General features: G+C 38.0%; 1 protein-coding gene across 3 annotated transcripts in view; it reads right to left on the bottom strand.

Annotated features, from left to right (window-relative positions):
- EIF5B (eukaryotic translation initiation factor 5B) overlaps positions 1 to 20,505 on the bottom strand; it is a 74,379-nt gene that overhangs the window by 39,641 nt on the left and 14,233 nt on the right. For all 3 annotated transcript variants that reach the window (XM_040267680.1, XM_040267682.1, XM_040267681.1), the window contains exons 2-6: positions 9,069 to 9,194; positions 8,883 to 8,967; positions 7,547 to 8,222; positions 6,251 to 6,468; positions 5,705 to 5,855 (exon numbers count right to left, since the gene is read on the bottom strand). In XM_040267680.1, coding sequence (XP_040123614.1) covers positions 5,705 to 5,855; positions 6,251 to 6,468; positions 7,547 to 8,222; positions 8,883 to 8,967; positions 9,069 to 9,194 — 1,256 coding nt within the window. The remainder of the gene's footprint in view (positions 1 to 5,704; positions 5,856 to 6,250; positions 6,469 to 7,546; positions 8,223 to 8,882; positions 8,968 to 9,068; positions 9,195 to 20,505) is intronic.

Below are 20,505 nucleotides of genomic sequence, written 5' to 3'. Positions count from 1 at the left end.
AAATCCTAAAAGATGATGCTGTCAAAGTACCACACTCAATATGCCAGCAAACTCAGCAGTGGCCACAGGACTAGAAAAGGTCAGTTTTCATTTCAATCCCGAGGAAAGACAATGCCAAAGAATGCTGAAACTATCGCACAACTGCATTCATCTCACATGCTAGTAAAGTAACGCTCAAAATTCTCCAAGCCAGGCTTCAACAGTATGTGAACACAAAGGTTCACGGTTCCAGGCAGAGGAACCAGAGATCAAACTGCCAACATCCGCCGGATCATCGAAAAAGCAAGAGAGTTCCAAAAAAAAAACCCATCTATTTCTGCTTTATTAATTACACCAAAGCCTTTGACTGTGTGGACCACCACAAACTGTGGAAAATTCTTAAAGAGATGGGAATACCAGACCACCTGACCTGTCTCTTGAGAAACCTGTATGCAGGTCAGGAAGCAACAGTTAGAACTGGACGTGGAACAACAGACTGGTTCCATATAGGAAAAGGAATACGTCAAGGCTGTATACTGTCACCCTGCTTATTTAACTTATATGCTGAGGACATCATGAGAAACACTGGGCTGGAGGAAGCACAAGCTGGAATCAAGTTTGCCAGGAGAAACAGCAATAACCCCAGGTATGCAGATGACACCACCCTTAAGGCAGAAGCAAAGAACTACAGAGCTTCTTGATGAAAGTGAAAGAGGAGAGTGAAAAAGTTGGCTTAAAGCTCAACATTCAGGAAACTAAGATCATGGCATCCGATCCCACCATTTCATGGCAAATAGATGGGGAAACAGTGAGAGACTTTATTTTCGGGGGCTCCAAAATCACTGCAGATGGTGACTGCAGCCATGAAATTAAAAAACACCTGCTCCTTGGAAGAAAAGTTATGATCAACCTAGACAGCATATTAAAAAGCAGAGACATTACTTTGCCAACAAAAGTCCATCTAGTCAAAGCTATGTTTTTTCTAGAGTCATGTATGGATGTGAGAGTTGGAGTATAAAGAAAACTGAGCACTGAAGAATTGATGCTTTTGAACTGTGGTGCTGGAGACTCTTGAGAGTTCCTTGGACTGCAAGGAGATCCAACCAGTCCATCCTAAAGGATATCAGTCCTGAATATTCACTGGAAGGACTGATGCTGAAGCTGAAACTCCCAATACTTTGGCCACCTGATACGAAGAGCTGACTCATTTGAAAAGACCCTGATGCTGGGAAAGATTGAAGGCGGGAGAGGGGACAACAGGATGAGGTGGTTGGATGGCATCACCAACTCAATGGACATAATTCTGAGTAGACTCCAGGAGTTGGTGATGGACAGGGAGGCCTGGCGTGCTGCAATCCATGGGGTCATAAATAGTCGGGACACGACTGAGCGACTGAACTGAACTGATGACACAAAGAAAACCTGACCAGAGACTGTTCTGTTCTGTTGACCTATTCGTTTACCCTGTAACCAGTATCATACTGTGATTGTTGTATTTATACAGTCAGTCTCGAAATTGGATATTATGAGTCTTCCAAGGTTCTTTCAAAAATACTTTGGTCGTTCTAATTCCTTTATCTTTTCACATACATTTTAGAAACAGCTGACAGACATCCACAGAATATTCTGCTGTAATTCTGACTGAGATTGCACTGAATCTACGAATCAGTTTGGGAGAACTGGTATCTTAACAATATCACACCTTTGACTCCACAAAAGCAGCATCTCTCTATTTACATAGGCCTTTGATTATTTTCATCAGTGTTTTACAGTTTTCAGCATTCAGATTCCACATATACTAGAATTTTAACTAAGTATTTCACTTTCTTTTATAGGGGGTGCCACTATAAATAGTACTGTTAATTTTATATGTTAGTATTTATAGGCTAATTGCTGCTGCTGCCGCTGCTGCTAAGTCACTTCAGTCGTGTCTGACTCTGTGCGACCCCATAGACGGCAGCCCACCAGGCTCCCCGATCCCTGGGATTCTCCAGGCAAGAACACTGGAGTGGGTTGCCATTTCCTTCTCCAATGCACGAAAGTAAAAAGTCAAAGTGAAGTCACTCAGTCGTGTCCGACCCTCAGCGACCCCATGGACTGCAGCCTACCAGGCTTCTCCATCCATGGGATTTTCCAGGCAAGAACACTGGAGTCGGGTGCCTTCTCCGAGGCTAATTGCGAGCATATAGAAATACAGTTGCTATTTGCATACTGGCCTATCTATAATCTTCTTAACCTCACTTACTAGCTATAGGATTTTGTGAGGGATAAATTCCATGGAATTTTCTATATAGACAACTGGCATCTATGAATAGACAATTTATTTCTTTCCAATCTGCAGACTTTATTTTTTGCCAAATTGCCTGAATCACGACATTCCATACCAATGTGGAATGACTGTGATAAGAGTGCATACCCTTGCCTTAATCACAATATTAGAGTTTATTAGTATTCAGTCATTTGAAAGTAAGTGTAATAATTGCATTTTTTTTGTAAATATCTTATATCAGGGAAGGAAGTTCCCTTCTATCCCCAGTTTGTGGATCCTTATTATATATGAATACTGAATTTTTTGAAATGATTCTTCTGTATATTGAGACGATCATATAGATTTTCTTTAGTCTATTAATATGGTGAACTATTTCTTGATTTTTAAATACTGAACACCCCTGCACTACCAGGATAAAATCGACTTGGACATAACAGCCCGTCCCTACATATACACATAAATATATGCACCTAAGTATGTTTATACAGTCGACCCTTGAATAACACAGGTTTGAACTACACGGATACTTGGACTCACATGTTTTCACTAAATACTACAGTACCACAAGACCCACTACTGGTTCAGTGTGTGGATACAGACCATGGATACAGAGGGCCAACTATGAATGTTCACAAATTGGTGGCTGCGTGGAGAGCTGCCCCCGACTCCTAGACTGCACAAGGGACAACTGCATTGCAGGAATCACACTGCTAATACTTTGTTGAGAAATCTGCATCTCTGCTCATGAGGGATATTGATCTACAATTTCCTTTTTTGTAATGTCTTTGTCTCATTATGACATCAGGATAATGCTGTCCTCAGGAGTTGGGTGACTCTGGAAGATAATGTTCATAACTGGCAATATTTCTTCCCTAAATATTTGTTAGAATCCCCAAGTGAAATCATAGAGGCATAAAGTTTTCTTTACTGGAAATTCTTAATTGAGCTAAAATGTAAATAGATATGAGTATATTTTTAAATAGATACAGGACTATCCAGGTTATGTATCTGGGTTTTGGTAGTTTGTGTGTTTTAAGGAACGTGTACTTGCTATACGCTCAGTAGTTACAGGCTAAAGGCTATGGAACAGACCAAAAAGGTAACCTGCTACACAATTCATGTCATTATCTGAAAATATCTGCAGATACACTAAGAACACATTTTTTAGCTCAATGAATAAGTTATATATATTATTCTAGGCAATGAACATAGTAAATAATATTTATCTAACAAGGTAGCTTCAAAAGATATGGTCAGACATAACATGTAGTACTTCTTCCTTGAAGTGACTCAATGAGCAGACTTGTGGAGGACCTTTAATGCCTGGCTAGGAAGTTTGGATTTTTTTAATTAACAGACAATACGGAGCCTGTAAGAGGGCAAACACTGGGCAACATTATGAAGAATAAAGGAGACTGAGGCTAGAGATGCCACATGAGACACCACCTCTTCCAAGCCTGTCCTAAAGACTGATGCCAAGTTCATAATTTTAATTTTCATCTTATAAATGCAAGTCAAACTACTCCATAAAACAGCATTTCTGAGACCGGCATACTACTCTCTGTATGGTCCCATCCTAACTTCTCCATGAAAGCTTCCAGTCTGTCAAACAGCCATTGGTCAAATCCAATATTTGGATTTGCTAGTTGTACTCGAATCTGTTCTTTAGCTTCATTTTTTAAAAAGCTATATCCCTAGTTAAAAATAAAACTTTCTGAAATCTCAGTCCTGTGTTTCTCTAAATTTACTGCTTCCACCTGAACATAACAAAGAGGAAGTCCCACAGATAAGTTAAATCTCAGCTCCAGGACCTCAGGCAAGCTGTTCAAGTTTCCTGAGTCTCCAGTTTTTCATCTATATGATAGAAATGTAGACTTTTATGAAGAAATAATGTCAAAAATAGCATCAGTTATATACTAAATACATTAATAAATGGTAGCTATTATTTTAATTATAGCATAAGCACCAAAATTACCATAAAACCTGTGGAATGCAGGGACAGGACATAAAGAGAAATCCCAAAACATTCTTCTCAATGGAGCAAAGACACTATTTTAAATCATCTTACCTGTCAAAGACACAATTAATGAAATGTTCATATTATGAAATCTAAACTAAAAGGAACCAATTTCCTTGGGTAAACGGCTGATTTCAAGGTCTAGAGAAGAAAATGTACAAGGTGAACCTGAGCTATCTCGTGGTGTCAGAAAGCAAGGAGGGGCCCAAGAACACTGCAGTCAAATGAAAAAGTCATAGGGACCAATCTGACTGACCTCCTCCTAGCAAAAACACCATCTAATTAGAACATCCAAAATGTAAATAACTTCAGGAGATGAAAACATATCAATTATATAAAATTCCATTAAGATGAAGTGTTCTACATCCAAAACAAAATTAAACTCATTGGTTAGCTTTGGAGGTTGTGGGGACAACAAGTTATTATTTTGTAAATCAGTAAAGAAAGGGAAAGAATTAAGCATCTTTCCTGATTTTCCTATCACAATTCTGCAATTCGTAATACAGGATACAGACAATGATCACCAATTGGAATTTAAATTATTAGATGTTTCTGTAATGGACAAGGCTACCAAAGGTTAAACTCACTGATTAATCCTGACATCATTAGAAGCAAGACAACCAGATCATATGCCTACTCACGAGGCACTGGGTGCTACACAGCACTGTTAAGTAGCAGCCAAACTGCTACATCTAAAAAAGTATAAGGTATAGAGAAATAAATTAGCCAACACCAGGAGATGTAATTAGATAAATTCAGAACGGGGAAAATTCTAGAAAAAAAAATCCAGTATCTTGAACAAATAAATAAATACATACCAAAAAGAGGGGGTGGAAGTAGTATCAAGCAAATCAACCAAATCACATATCAACCAAATGCAATACTTGAATCTAACCTGGATCCTGATTTGAACAAATCAATTATAAATGATGTTTTGGAGACAAGTGAAAAAAAAAAACACACATGGACAAAATCAAGAAATCAAGGAATTTTGTTAAATATAATAATACATACTATCCTATGTTAAAAAGGAAAATCTCCTTATCTGTTAGAGACACATATTAAAGTAAACTGTGAGTAGAATAATACTGACTTCTGGAATTCACTTTAAAATCCTCTGGGGTGGTGGTGGTGGAGTGGGAGGGGACCAAAATAAGAATGCTAAGTGGTAAAACTCAGTGATGCATACATGGGGACTCATTTCACTATTCTGTATTTTCATTTACAGACATACTATCATTTACATGCAAATTTATCACAGTATAGCGTTCATCTCCTGAAATAATGAAATTATCTCACCTACTTACACTATTGGACTTTTTCATAGCCTTTTCACAGAAATTCTCGTTCTGTCTCAATTCAATTCTCCTTTTGACCACTACAGAGATAACTGCTTGAGAACTCTCTGGACTGTTCGGTTAATTAGGAACACCACCTACCCTGAGCTTGTAGAAGTTTAAGGGTAGCTTCAGCTCTGGCTCTGGCTTCTCTCTGGGATTTAGTTAAAAGTTTCCCCTCTTTTTTCAAGCGTTCTTTCCTTTCCTTTTCTTTTTGCTTTTTCCTTTCTCTTTTTTCTTGTTCCAATCTTTCCTATAAAAGAAAACATAGCAGACAAAACTGTATTAGCTTAACAAATTACAAAATTTAAAAGCAAACACCCCAAATTTCTAACAAAGCTCTTGAGATACTTGCAGAGTATTATGTTAGAAACTTCCAAATGAAAGTATTTTAAATGTATATAATGAGTATAATAGTATCACGCAAGGGTAGACTATGTGCGGTAATGATGCAAAAGCAACTCTTGTTTGTACCCGAGGAAATAAGGCAGGATTTTCTGTACTTATCTTATTATCTATATCTGAACAATAATGTAACTGAACTACCACGCAACTAAGAAAGTTTTACAATTAGAAAGCTAGAGATGTGTTATGAGAAGAGGATTTAAGTAAAATAACATCAATGTCAGCAACTTCACAAAAACATACCTCTTCTTTACGCTTGGCTTCTAACTCTTCAAGCCGTTTTATCCGTTCTTCCTCCTCTCTCTTCTGTCTTTCCTCCTCTTCTTTAAGCTTAGCCAGAGCTTCTTGCATAGCCTTAACTGTGGCTTTGCTAGGTCCTTTCTTCTTTTCTTTCTCCTTTTCTTCCTTTTCTCCTTTCTTTTTCTTCTTATCTTTTTTCTTTTTGTCTCCTTCATTGTCATCTACCAAAAAAAGAGGCAAAGAGTATTTTTAAAAGTCATTTCCTACAACAGGGGTGAGCAAACCCTCGAATTCAGGGACTACAGTGGGCCAGCAGCAGACTGAGGTCTTTAGGCATCAAGGCCTCCTGAGCACTTGGGAGTAGCCAGTGCATCTCATAACAACCCAGCTGGCTTCCTTAGATGCCTATGATGTTGGTATTACTCTGAGTTATCCTAAGGGATTCGAGAAGACAGGAGGATGCTGTCAGAAGGGAGAAGATACACTGTACCTAATGCTTCTGTAAGGTGGAGATGATAAGAAACCTACCTTAAGGGAACAGATATTAGGATAAAACACAAAAATACAAATATGTCCCAAGAACTCTTTAGCATTATACTGAAGAATTAAAGATTTTGAAGTTACATTCATGATGGTTCTCCTCAAAGATGTCCAGACAATAAGAATTTGAGAGGATAAAAAGCTATGCCGATTTTCCCATTAAAAACTTTCCAGTCTAAAAGAAAAATTATGTAAATCATTTGATCTTTGTTTTCATTCTGAATAAGAGGGGGAAGTTTAACTAGATAGCTTTTTTTTTGTTAATTGGTTCTGGTACAAAAACATGGCTCACTATTGCTTAAAAGATATTAACTAATTTTAGTATATTGCTTATCCATTTCATTTTCATTTAAAAACCTGAATTAGGTTTTTAGTAACAGGAGAGAATTCAGGTATCATCTCACACTGAGTTATCAAAAGGAACAATAAATTTTTCATTAAGCAACTTCCAGTATTCATCAGCAGCAAAAAATTGTTTTCCAAAATGAAATTCCATGAAAAGCCTAGTTTGTGTACAATTCATTTGAAAGATATTTTATACTACATACATGTTTAGCAACAAAAATCAATTTAAAACGAGTACTTAGACTAATTTTTTTTTAAGCATCTTACAACTCAGTACCTTTATAACCAAGGACAAATAGCTCGTCACAACTACAGAAAGTCTGTGCGTAGCAAAGAAAACCCAGCGCAGCAAATAAACAAAGGAACTAATTATGAATCCAAGCCTCTGGCCCTTCTGTCAGTATTATTACCAACCTTCTGCACCTGTGGGACCCTCTCCTTTCTCTTCAGAGGCAGGAGCTGCTCCAGAGTCAAGTGTCACTTTGGATTTCAGAGCTTCCTCCTCAGGTTTCCTCTGAGATTCTTTTGGTTTACCCTGATCCTTTTTACCAGACTCCAGCTCTTCTTTTTCTTTCAGCTTCCGCAGTTTTGCCTTTTCTTCATCCCGTTTTTTTCTCTCACGCTCTTTCTTCTCTGCCTTCTTTTGAGCCACTGTCTTAATTTTGAAGGAGGAGTCGTCATCTTCATTTCCGCTCTCGACAGTAGGACCTGGCTTATTTTTCTGATTTTTTTTCTGTCCTTTCCTGGATTGCAAAACTTCATCTGATTCATCACCACTTTCACCAGAAGAATGTGCTCTCATACGCTCTTTAATTCTTTTACTGTTATCCTCATCCTCTTCTGATGCATCACGCTTCTTATTTGATTTCTGAGCTTTCCCCTTCGCTTTTTTGGATAGTTTATTAAAATCATCATCATCATCACTCCCAGAGTACATTTCCACTTTGGGTTTTGCAGTCTTTTTTGACTTTGAATCTTTTTCATCCAATTCTTCACTATCATTATCTTCAAAACTCTGTTTTTTGCCTTTCTGTCCTTTCTTTTTCTTATCTTGTTTTGAGATGGGTTCATCTTCATTATTTTCTGTTGGCTAAAACATATCCACTGTTAGAAATATTAACAGCATTATATTTTCTTTTTTTTTAATAACTGAAGCTGTTCAAAGTCATGTACTTCATTAAGTACACATGGAAAAAACTATCAAAAGAATTTTAAAATATGGTTCTTTTGCAAGAATATAAAACTCGAGCAAGTACCAGCAGCTGGCCTAGGACTCAAGCACATCTCACAGTCACTGTAAGTTTCAGAACCCAAGCACTCTGAAGCAAACATTAATCACTAGTCCACCTCACTACCTTCCTCACATGGCATAAAAAACCTACAGGGAAAATTCAAAGAAAAAATATCTACCCCTCTCTCATTACTCTGAAGCTTATCCAATTTCAAAGGATGGAAAGGAAATAATATGGAAAATGGAGGTAGAGTTGTGAAATGCTGTATTTCCAAATGTACCAATTTTATAAACTGGCAATATAAAGTGAAACAGCTTTAGATTCCCAAATAAAGTATCTTTATATCTGTGAAAGACTTCCAAAATTTATTATTGCTTTCCTAAACACTGTTTTCCCCCTTTGGTATCAGCTAGACACTTCTAACCAACATACATACATTGCTCAAAAATTTCCAAAGGCAGTACCTAAAAATGGAGCTAAGAAGAAGCATGAACAAGTAACAGTGATCTGTATTTCACCTTTACTGCAGCAGGCTCTCTGTCAGCTTTGATGCCTTGAGCTTCCCAAGACAATTCTTCCAGTTCCTTCAGGATATCATCTTCACTGGAAATGGGTTAAAATACAGTTTGAGATACTGAATCAGTTTAATAAGTAAATCTAGCACCAAAGCTGAGAAAAATCAAATATATTTAAAATCTACTTACTCAAAGTCTTGTCTTTTTTTCTCCTTTTTCTTTTTCCCCTTTGCCTTTTGAGGTTCTTGCTCCTTGGCAGCACCAGCTCCTTCTATTTCTGCAGCCAAGGCATCAAGATCAATGTCATCCTTGGCACTTAAGTGAAAACAAAGGAGACCCAAGTGTTATTCAAGAGCAAAATAATAAATCTACCACATACACTTACAGAAAATTTTTTTTCTTTTCATTTTAGCATTTTTCATGCATTGGCAGCCCACTGGAAAAAAATCACTTGACAAGTTCTTTCATGGCAACACTTGGGTTGTATTTATTCAGACTCTCTGCATCTACTTCAATAAAGTGTGAGTTACACTCAAACCCAGAAAGAGTTGCAATGAAGAGCTCCCGGGAGAAAATCTAGGTAATCAAGAAAAGGAAATTCATGCTTGTGTTCAAGTAACCCTAAAGAAGAAAAGGAAATTCACTTTTGTTGATACCAAAGTTTCTTTTGTTTGTGTGAATATCTGAATGGAGTTACTTATAAAATGAAAAGAACTTAAAAGAGAAAAATATTATTACTTGGTTATCAGTAAAACCTAAATCTTTGGAAATCTTTGCAGCTTTACTTGGAAAAGTAGAAATTTTAGAGTTGAAAGGAACTTTCATCGAGGGGAAACAAAGATGCAAAAAGTTTGAATGCTTTCAGCAACTCATGACCACACATCCAAATCTAAATAAATCAGGAATGACTGAGTAAATAAAACACATACAACAGCCCCCAGATCCAGAACCAAACCTGCTCACCATCTTTTACATCCCTGGTTTCATTGCTGGTTCCATCCCCCAATATCCTCATCTACCAGTATTATTTTATTTAGAGCAAAACAAACTAAATTCCATTAAAACCTACAGAAAACAAAGGAGGTCAGTCTGAGACACACAGGTAGAAAGGGTGTATGAATTCAAATAGTGATGCAATAAGAAAACAAGGACCTCATGCAACATGGCCTCCACTGGTGGGTGCCTTGTTGCAAAGATGCTTCACTTCAACAAAAACAATTCCTAATATGAAATATGTAATTTTAAGATCTGGAGAAGGAAATGACAACTCACTCCAGTATTCCTGCCTAGGAAATCCCATGGAAAGAAGGAGCCTGGTGAGCTACAGTCTGTGAGATCACAAAGAGTCAAGTACAATTAGCAACTAAACAACAACAAATTTTAAGATTAGGTAACAAGACACTGAGGGCACAGAATTTATACTCAAGAAGCTTCAAGGAGAGAGAGAAAGAGAGAAAATGAGTAAATCAGAAACTGCAAAATGCTAAACGCCACAAAATAATGGAATTTAATGCCTTTAAGTGACACATTAGAACTGAATGTGTTCCCTTTTGTCCTATATTTTAGACAGTGTATTTGAGGGAGATTATAGAACACAGAACCGCTGTACTGGTGGTAACTTTCCAAAGCACCAAATCAAGAAAGAGAAAGTCAGACACTTCACAGCTGAGGGAAACTCTGACCCGAGTTACTGAACCCGGCAAAGGAGGCCCCATGTATCAGACACAATGAGCACAAAAACCTAAAGGTAATAACATGCACAGGGCCTCGGGAGGACTCAAAAAAAGGGTATCTGAACCAATTGAGAAGGGTTTTTACAGGCTATTGATTTCTTAATCCCACTCAACATCTAGAGAACCAGAATTTGGGATGGGAGCTATGCAATGTACGTTTAGCTGTCTCCCCAGGTGACTGCAAGTCAGATGTGAACTGTTTTTCTTTTTTTAATAAATGAAGAAATTGAAGCACAGAGAACTTGTCCAGAATCAGACAAGGCAGACATGGGATTTGAACCCAGGAAGCTCTGATTCTGAAATTGAAGATCTTAACCCTGCTGACATAATCAAATTTGCATTTTAGAAAGCTGCCTCTGGTATAAATGACAGGGCAGAATCTCAACTAGTTAGGAAGCAAGAAAAGGTAGGAAGCTTTTACAGTTAATTGGAATGACAAACTCCTGACTTGCAGCAGTGGCAGACAAGATGAAGACATATAAGTCAGGTAAATACTAAGGGATCAATCAGCAACACTGGTGACTAACTGAATGTATACAGAAAGGGGAAGGGAAGAATCAAGGCCAAATCTCAGGTCTCATCAGGCAACAGGAACCTAAGCCTGGCCCAGCATCAGCCATCTGGCCCAGCTTGAGATCAACCAGCACTATCTCCAAAGGCAGCCCTGCCAACATTTCACAAAACAGAAGTTTGACAGGGTGAGAAGGGAAGGTGAAAGCGGTTAATACTGAAACTTGGCACCTCACCTCCAAAACCTTGTCAGCCCTCACCTAACTATACTCATCTAATCAAAACAGCTTATGGTTGGCTATACTGCCACAATATTCATTAACAAACAGCTCTAGAATAACAAAACAGGGAACTACATGTGCATGCCACTGAGTTCGAAAAGCTGCTTCTGGATAGTAAGAGAAGTTAACAGTTTCTTAGTGCTTTCTGTGTCTCAGGCATTGTGCTAACCAATCACCAGACACACTATTTATTATGCCATTTAATCCTCCTTAACAACTCTATTAAAGTAAGCTTCAAGATGATAAATAGTTTATAAAAGGCATCCTGCTAGAAACTCATACACCAGGAGCTCAAGCCCAAATCTGACACGAAAACTGTAGGGACTTCCTAGAAAATGGGAAATTCAGTAGTCAAGTTTCTGAAAATTATTTGAGAAATCCAAATACAACCACAAAATATATCAATGCTATAGCAATGCTTAACAGTCTTAATTACCATGGTTTTTAAAGCATTCTTTCAATGTGTACAGAACCTCCTGCCCTTGATTCAAAGGAATGTCCCAAAATGTCAACAATATTGCAACAGAACATGAAAGTGATATATAGTGTCAGTGATTTAACTTGAAACTTTAAATCATATTCTATCTACCATCTACATTTCAGTCCTACTTTTCTACCTATCCATACACACTACAACTTGAACATTTTAATGAACTAAGAGTCAAAGCTAAAATCCAGTCATGCTGATAATGAACCCTTTAAAATCTTTAAGGAATCTGTAAGAGTATTTTTTCAAAGGTATATCTTTCTGCAAACCACTTTTTCCTTTATCAAAGCTACAATATTCCTACTAATATTTCCCCTTATAGCTCTTAATCCTTTATTCCAAACTTATTGCAAACTTTCAGAAATAAAAGGCAATTTTCCATGGTACTCATTCAACGCAGTGTTTTCAGAGGCCACACTCCTCTGTCAAGACAGAAAAAATGTTATAACTGAATGGCCTTTAAAAAATAAAACTATTAAAAATATTGCATGTGCAATTCAAGAAACAGCTGAACCACTTTCTGGTTTCCCATTTAATATTCACACCAACAATATTGATGTATCTCCATATATACCAACATCTGCAGTATCTCCATGGAGATACGCATTTTCTCCCACACTCCAGCCTATTATTTAGCATTATGTCTACTGTTCCTTTAAGTTGTTCTAATAGATGTGTGGTGATAAAGTCCTTTTCAATTCCTTGAAGGCTAGAGAAGTTAAACATTTTTTCATGTATTTGCCATTCACATATATTCAGTGAAATGTCTCTTCATTTCTTTTACCCATTTTCTAGTTGGAATCATTTTCTTTTAATGTTGAGTTTTCAGAACTCTTTTATATATGGTTTGTTTATATATACTTCCTTCCAATTTGCAGCTTGTCTTTCCATCCACTTCAAAGGGTTTTTAACCAGAGCATAAATTTTGAATTTTCATGAGGTACCATTTATCAAGTCTGTTCTTTATGCTTTTCATGTCATGAAAAAGAACTTCTCACCAGCTCCTAGGTCCTGAAGATTTTTAACTGTGTTGTGTTCCAAACATTGGGTATTTCAATGTTTAACTGATCTTTTGCCTTTGGGTAGCCAACAGCTCCAGCAACACTTCAACTATCCATTCAACACAGAATTGCCTTTGCACCTCTGTCAGAAACCACTCAGCTGTGCTCGTATGGGGCTATTTCTAAGTCCTCCATTCTGCTCTATTGACCGATGTGTCCTTCTCTGACACTACTAAACTTTCATGGTTAATGTGACTATAAATCTTGAAATGAAATGGAATGATTCATTATCAGAATTGCTTTCTCTATTCTTAATTCCTTTGACTTGTCAAATAAATTTTAGAATATTCTTGGGCAAGTTTACCAAAAAATTATTGCTGTAATTTTAATAGCAACTGCATTAACTGTACACGAATTTAAAGAAAACTGACATCTTTACTATGTTGAGTTTCCAATCTGTGAACACAGTATGTCTCAATGTATTTAAATCTTCTTTGATTTTTTCCATCAGAGTATGTATTTAATTTTTAAAGTAATCTGAACTGGTATTTTTAATTTGTTCCCACATCAGTTCAGTTCAGTCACTCAGTCGTGTCTGACTTTTTACGACCCCATGGACTGCAGCACTCCAGGATGACCTTTTCCATCACCAACTCCCAGAGCATGCTCAAACTCACGTCCATCGAATCAGTAATACCATCCAACCATCTCATCCTCTGTCGTCCCCTTCTCCTCCTGCCTTTAATCTTTCCCAGCATCAGGGTCTTTCCAGTGAGTCAGTTCTTTGCATCAGGTGGCCAAAGTATTGGAGTTTCAGCTTCAGCATCAGTCCTTCCAATGAATATTCAGGACCCATTTCCTTTAGGATTGACTGGTTGGATATCCTTGCAGTCTAAGGGACTCTCAAGAGTCTTCTCCAACACCACAGTTCAAAAGCATCAATTCTTCGGTGCTCAGCTTTCTTTATAGTCCAACTCTCACATCCATACCTGACTACTGGAAAAATCATAACTTTGACTAGATGGACCGTTGTCAGCAAAGTAATGTCTCTGCTTTTGAATATGCTGTCTAGGTTGATCATAGCTTTTCTTCCAAGGAGCGAATTTCATGGCTGCAGTCACCATCTGCAGTGATTATGGAGCCCAAAAACTAGTCTCTCACTGTTTCCACTGCTTCCCCATCTATTTCCCATGAAGTGATGGGACCAGATCTTAGTTTTTCGAGTATTGAGTTTTAAGCCAACTTTTTCACTCTCCTCTTTCACTTTCAACAAGAGGCTTTTTAGTTCCTCTTCACTTTCTCCCATAAGGGTGGTGTCACCTGCATATCTGAGGTTATTGATATTTCTCCCAGCAATCTTGATTCCAGCTTGTGCTTCATCCAGTCCAGCATTTCTCATGATGTACTCTGCATATAAGTTAAATAAGCAGGGTGATAATATACAGCACCTTGATGTACTCCTTTCCCAAACTGGAACCAGTCTGTTGTTCCATGTTCAGTTCTAACTTTTGCTTCTTGACCTGCATACAGATTTCTCAGAAGGCAGGTAAAGTTGTCTAGTATTTCCATCTTTAAGAATTTTCCACAGTTGGTTGTGATCCACACAGTATATGTTTATGTGTTTATATGTTTATCCACACAGTGTATGTTTCCACATACTCATTCCTAATACACAAAAATGTGACTGAATTTTTTTATGCTGATCTGGTATACTGCAACCACCAAAATACTGAATTCACTTATTAATTCTTTGCACTAAGCAAGGAGTTATGATTTGAAGTTAAGATTACAATTAAAAAAAAAAAAAACTGGACTTCATCAAAATTTAAAATATCTACTGTGCAAGAGACCATGTGAAGGGAATGTAAAAAAACAAGCTACAAAGTAGAAGAAAATATTAGCAAAGTACATATCCGGGCCAGGGGGGAGAGAGGGGAATTAGTATCTAAACTATACAAAGAAATTTCCAAACACATCAGTAAAAATCCAAACAATCCAATTAGAAAATGGACAAAGGGCCTGAAAAGATATTTCACTAGAACATTTACGGATGACAAATAAAGGATGTTTCACATCATGAGCTGTTTGGGAAATGGAAACTAAAACCACGATGTGCTATCACTACACACCATCAGAATGTCCTCTCTCCAAACAACAGTGATAGTAACCGTGGTGGTTGAGGACACAGAAGACCTGGATCACTCACACACTGCTGGTGGAAAGGCAGACTGGTACAGCCACTCTGGAAAACAGTCTATCATTTTCCTGTAAAAATAAAAATGTATGTACCATATGATCCAACAACTGCACTCATGCTCATTTATCCCAGAGTAACAAAAAATATATATCTCATGCAGAAACTTGTAGACAAATGTTTGTTGCATAAGCAAAAACTGGAAATAACCCAGACGTCCTTCAGTGGGTGAATGGTTAAATAAACCATGCTTCATCCCCATTCCATGCAATACTATTCAGCAACAAAACAGAATGAACTACTGATCCTCGTGGCCTTCCTTTGTGGCTCAGCTGGTAAAGATCAGCCTGTAACAGCCTGCAACGCGAGAGACCTGGGTTTGATCCCTGGGTTGGGAAGATGCCTGGAGAAGGGGAGGGCTACTCACTCCAGTATTCTAGCCTGGAGAATTCCATGGTCTGTATAGTCCATGGGGTCGCAAAGAGCTGGACATGACTGAGCGACTTTCACTTCACTCACTGAAACATGCAACAACTTGGATGGATCTCAAGAAAATCAGACTGACTGGAAAGAAGCTAATTCCCAAAGGTTATATACATACATGACTCCACTTATATGAATTTTTGAAAATAAAAGATTTTATTCAAGTATAGAACAGATTCATCGTTACCAGGGGTTAGTAGGGGGAGGTGCACAGAAAGGAGATGATTACGGTTACAAATGAAAAACATGAAGGATCCTTGCAGTGATGTTCTGCAGTTTGACTATGGCAGTGAATATACAAATCTGCCAATGTGATAATACTGTGTAACACTAAACACAAGCATACACACGTGTGCTAGTACAAGTGAAACTGGGCGAATCTGAATATGATCAGTGAACTGTATGAGTGTCAATATTCAGGTTGTGATACTGTACAGTTTTGCAAGATGTTACTAGAGGAAACTGATTAAAAGATACAGGAATTTATTAATTCTTACAACCACATGTGAATCGACAATAACCTTAAAAGTTTAACTAGCAAAACTAAACACTGTTTAAATAAGAAGGCAAACCTTATACTGAGAAAAAGATTTTGCAATAATATATCTAATGGAAGATTTGTCTATAAATATTAAATTTCTACAGCTCAACATTAAAGAACCCAATTTTTAAATAGGCAAATGATTTCAACACTTAACCAAATGAGATATAACAATGACAAACCCATGACAAGATGGTCAGTACCATTAACTAAATGTAAGTCTAACCACAATGATATGCCACTCCACAACCACTAGAACGATTAAAAGGACTGATAATACTGTGTTGAAAGAAGATGTGGAGCAACTGGAACACACCCCTAGAGGGGATGAAAAATGGCACAGTCACTGTGGAAACAAATCTGGCAGTTTCCAGGTAAACAGACACACTCACCATGTGACCCAGCAATCCCACTCCTAGGCATTCACCTAAGAGAAATGAAAACATGTCCACACAAGGACTTGTACTCAAATGTCCACAGCAGCTTTAGTCATAATCACAAGAAGCTGGAATAAAACTAAATATCCAGCTACCCTTCCCTGGTGGCTCAGATGGTAAAGAATCTGCCTAATATTCGAGAGACCTGGGTTCAATCCCTGGGTTGGGAAGATCCCCTGGAGGAGGGCATAGCAAACCCACTCAAGTATTCTTGCCTGGAGAACTCCCATGAACAAAGGAGCCTGCTAGGCTAGAGTTCATGGGGTCCAGAGTCAGACACGACTGAGCAACTAGGCATGGCATGGCACCCACAAAATAGAATACTACTCAATAATAAAAATAAAGAATTCATATTATACACACCAACATAGATGAATCTTGAAAATATTACTTTAAAAGAAACCAAGCCAGTCAATAAAGGCTACATCCTCTATGATTCTATTTACACAAGTTTCTAGAAAAGGAAAATTACAATACCCCCCCCCCAAAAAAGCTACTTATTTTTGGCCTGAAAGCACTGCCTACAAAGGGTCATAAAACTTCTAGAGTTAATGGAAATATAAAATATCATCCCGGGGATCTTCCCACCCTGGGACTGAACCCAGGTCTCCCGCGTGGCAGGCAGATCTTTACTGTCCGGGCTGCCAGGGAGGCCCTGGTGAAAGAAGCAACACTGCATGAGCTGCCAGAGCTTGTTGATTCCACACTTGAAATTGGTGCGTTCTGTGTCAATCACACCTCAAAGAGGAGAATTTAAATCTCTAGGGATACTATAAAAGCAGTTGAGAGGTTAAAGAATGGATTTATCAATTTACTGAAAGCAGTGAAGTTAAAATTATATATCTCTAATATGTCATTTTATTCATTTTTATAAGTTATGAAAATAAGAATCAACATATAATATTTTTATAATACCTTAATCTCTACTAACACAATGTAATATGTAACCGAAATGGTATTACTGTGAAGGAATCTTTTAAAAACATGGTTATTTATTAAGTGTATGTAAAAGCATGTGATCAACTTCGGTGCTTGGCTTTTCGGAATAATCAAAAGATACATATAAAAATTTAAAATGAGACACTTCACTTTGAGATCAATACACCAAAGCCTTTTAATTACATACAATATAACCCCAACCAAAAAAGTTCCCTGTGAAGAAGTAAAATTAACATGTACAAATCTCTCAATTTTGAACTTGGCAAATTCCATTTATTAATGACAGGCATGTTCCAGTGAAAAGTTGTCTGCATTAGATAAGAACACGGGAAATCCAATCCCTTCCCAAATTAGTCCACAATTCAATATCTCCCAGCTCCCAAGGATTCTCTCCTACTACAATCCCTTTTCTCCAGCGCCTCTTTATTTTACCCTCTGTGGAGGTCTTACAACCTGGCCCATGATTTCTCTGACATTCTAAGAGGTGGCAGTCTATGCCCCTCCCTTTTAATACAAGATTGTATGTTTGCTCAACTGAATACGGCAGAAATGATGCTACAATTTCTGAGCCCAGGCCTTCTACTTCCTGGCTCTTGAGATATTCACTGCCAAGCTAGTGAGGATGTCCAGACCACACAGAGAGGTCAAGGATGGGTGTTCAGGCTGACAGTCCAACTAACAGTTACCATCAACTACCAGAAGTGAGTGATGGCCAGTGAGGGGACTGTCCGATAACTCCATCTCAGTCATCATTTACCAACCACATGGAGACCTCCGAGCAAGACCCAGTTGAGCCCAGTCAACCCTCAGAAGCAAGAGAGATGCTTATTTTCAGTGTTTTAAACCACTAAGTGCGGGAATGACTCATTAGGATACGATAGTAAGTGAAGCACTCACGTGTTTCTTTCTGTTCCTAATAGGATACCAGGGCCTATAAGTAGAAAGCAGAGTGATGGAAGAAGGTAAAATCCAAACCACACCAGGCCTCCTCTCGCTACCCACAACCTGACCCTCCCCAAGCCCAGGTGGAAAGGAAATGAAAGTCCATAACCTGTGCGTCCTGAGGGCAGGCACAGCAGCCACCGGCCCTTCTCACTTTGGCTTCTGCTCCTTCCCGTAAACCAGCTCACGAATAAGAGAGAACAAGGCAGGAACCGCAAGGACGCCCTTCTTCACTCCCGACTATCTCACCAGTGCCAGTGCCAACAAGGAAAACAGGGAAAATCTAGTCCTGCCTTCTCCGTAAGACACCTTTCAGCATTTCTTTTCCTCCAACTTCCATCGCTTCTTATCTCAACACCTGTCAATCACTCCTTGACAACAGTTACATATACAAACAGGAAACACAAAGATAAAACAAGAAAAAGTCCAGCAGTCATTGCTCCTCACTAGCTCTCGCCACTTGCACAACCACAGAACCCAACACTCTCCACTTCCTCAATGGAGTTCTATCTTAGGTACAACTCATTAATAAAGTCAGAAGTACCTACCATGTCTTAGAGGAAAACGAAAAGCCCCTCCAACCTTAAAGTTCCCTTATGAACTGAGTCTTGATGCCCTTCAAAGGGCTGTGAAACCAAACTGCATCACACAATGCAAGCCAACAGAACGCATCTTGCCACCTTTCACAAAATGCAGCCTAATTTTCCACTTTCTAAATGCCTCATAACTGAAGTAGTAAGAATACAAAAGCAAAAGCAAGGAACCATCTTGTAGCCTTCCAAATATACATATCTAAGTTCACACATTATTATGGATTCCTATGTGTCCAACTATAAAATCAGTTTAGGGCAGCTTTTTCAATCTAAAGTGAGTACCCTCAAAGGAGGGTTGGGTGGGATGGGTTAGGAGGGGGAAATGCAGGGTTGTGGATAATTTCAGAAATCTGAAAATTCTCCCCAGTGACTTTTACCTGTTTAATTGAACCCTCCATGAATTATATGGATTGCCACTTTATCACAGTTTACTGTCACAAAACATCAGCCAAGGTTTTTGTTTACAAATCTCCACTAAGTTGTTTCACATTAATGTAAAAGATCAGATGCAAACTTAATGTGGAAATTAAACATTTTTCCCAAGACAGCGCTATAAAGCAAAGCTTAAAGTCATTATTTCATACTGAAAAAGATATCAGAAAAATTGAGCCTTTACTAGCATAGGCATGCTGAACTCAAGTTTAGGTTTTGAAGTTTTGCCATCATAGGAAGCAATACATTCACAATAAAATGGTCATTCAGATCCTGCCACTCAAAGAACAAATCCAGGGTAACCAGCACTAGCATCAGCTTGTTGGAAATGCCAAATCTCAGGTCTCACTCAAGACTTACTGAATCAAAATCTCCATTTAACAAGACCTACAGGTGAATCACATGCACATTAAAACATGAGAAGCACTGGTTTAGAATAAACAAAAGTATCATTCTTCACACTGATGCTGCAAAATCTGAACGTCAAAAATTCTTATCTTTGTTTCTGTTTGATAGGAGTATTTACAATTTCAAACTGCATCAGAGTATAAACTTAGTTTTGGGCTTGAAGATATATATATACATATACATAAGCAATGTTGATAATTTAAGTCGACATTCTCAATTAACACCTTAAGGACACAACTTATGTTCAAAATTAATTGACTGAATTGAATACTTTCAGCATTCACAGCAAACTCAATCTCTTTGTACAAGAACTCTAGTTCTTAATCACTGTTAAAAGATTATTCTCACCTGGCAAAATCAAATACTAATAAAATTTCGATGTAGATAACTACTTTCAGGAGACAGAACTTCTCACGTGCCGAACACCACCACCATTAGAATGGTCTGGCGGCACCTGAGTTCAGGCAACAGTGAAGCAACTCAAGATCTCCTCATTGTATTATGCCTATTTGCTATATTACAATGTAAGCTTCTCTGAGAACAGAAAATGTCTTTTTGTATGCTCAATTCATCTCCCTACCTTTTACAACCAGCAACCAGCAGGGAATGTAACGTATTCCTAACAGACACACTATTAAAGAAAAA

Source organism: Oryx dammah, unplaced genomic scaffold (genome assembly GCF_014754425.2).
Source record: "Oryx dammah isolate SB20612 unplaced genomic scaffold, SCBI_Odam_1.1 HiC_scaffold_25, whole genome shotgun sequence".
In the NCBI taxonomy this organism is placed as follows: domain Eukaryota; kingdom Metazoa; phylum Chordata; class Mammalia; order Artiodactyla; family Bovidae; genus Oryx; species Oryx dammah.
This window is presented reverse-complemented; position numbering and strand designations above follow the sequence as displayed.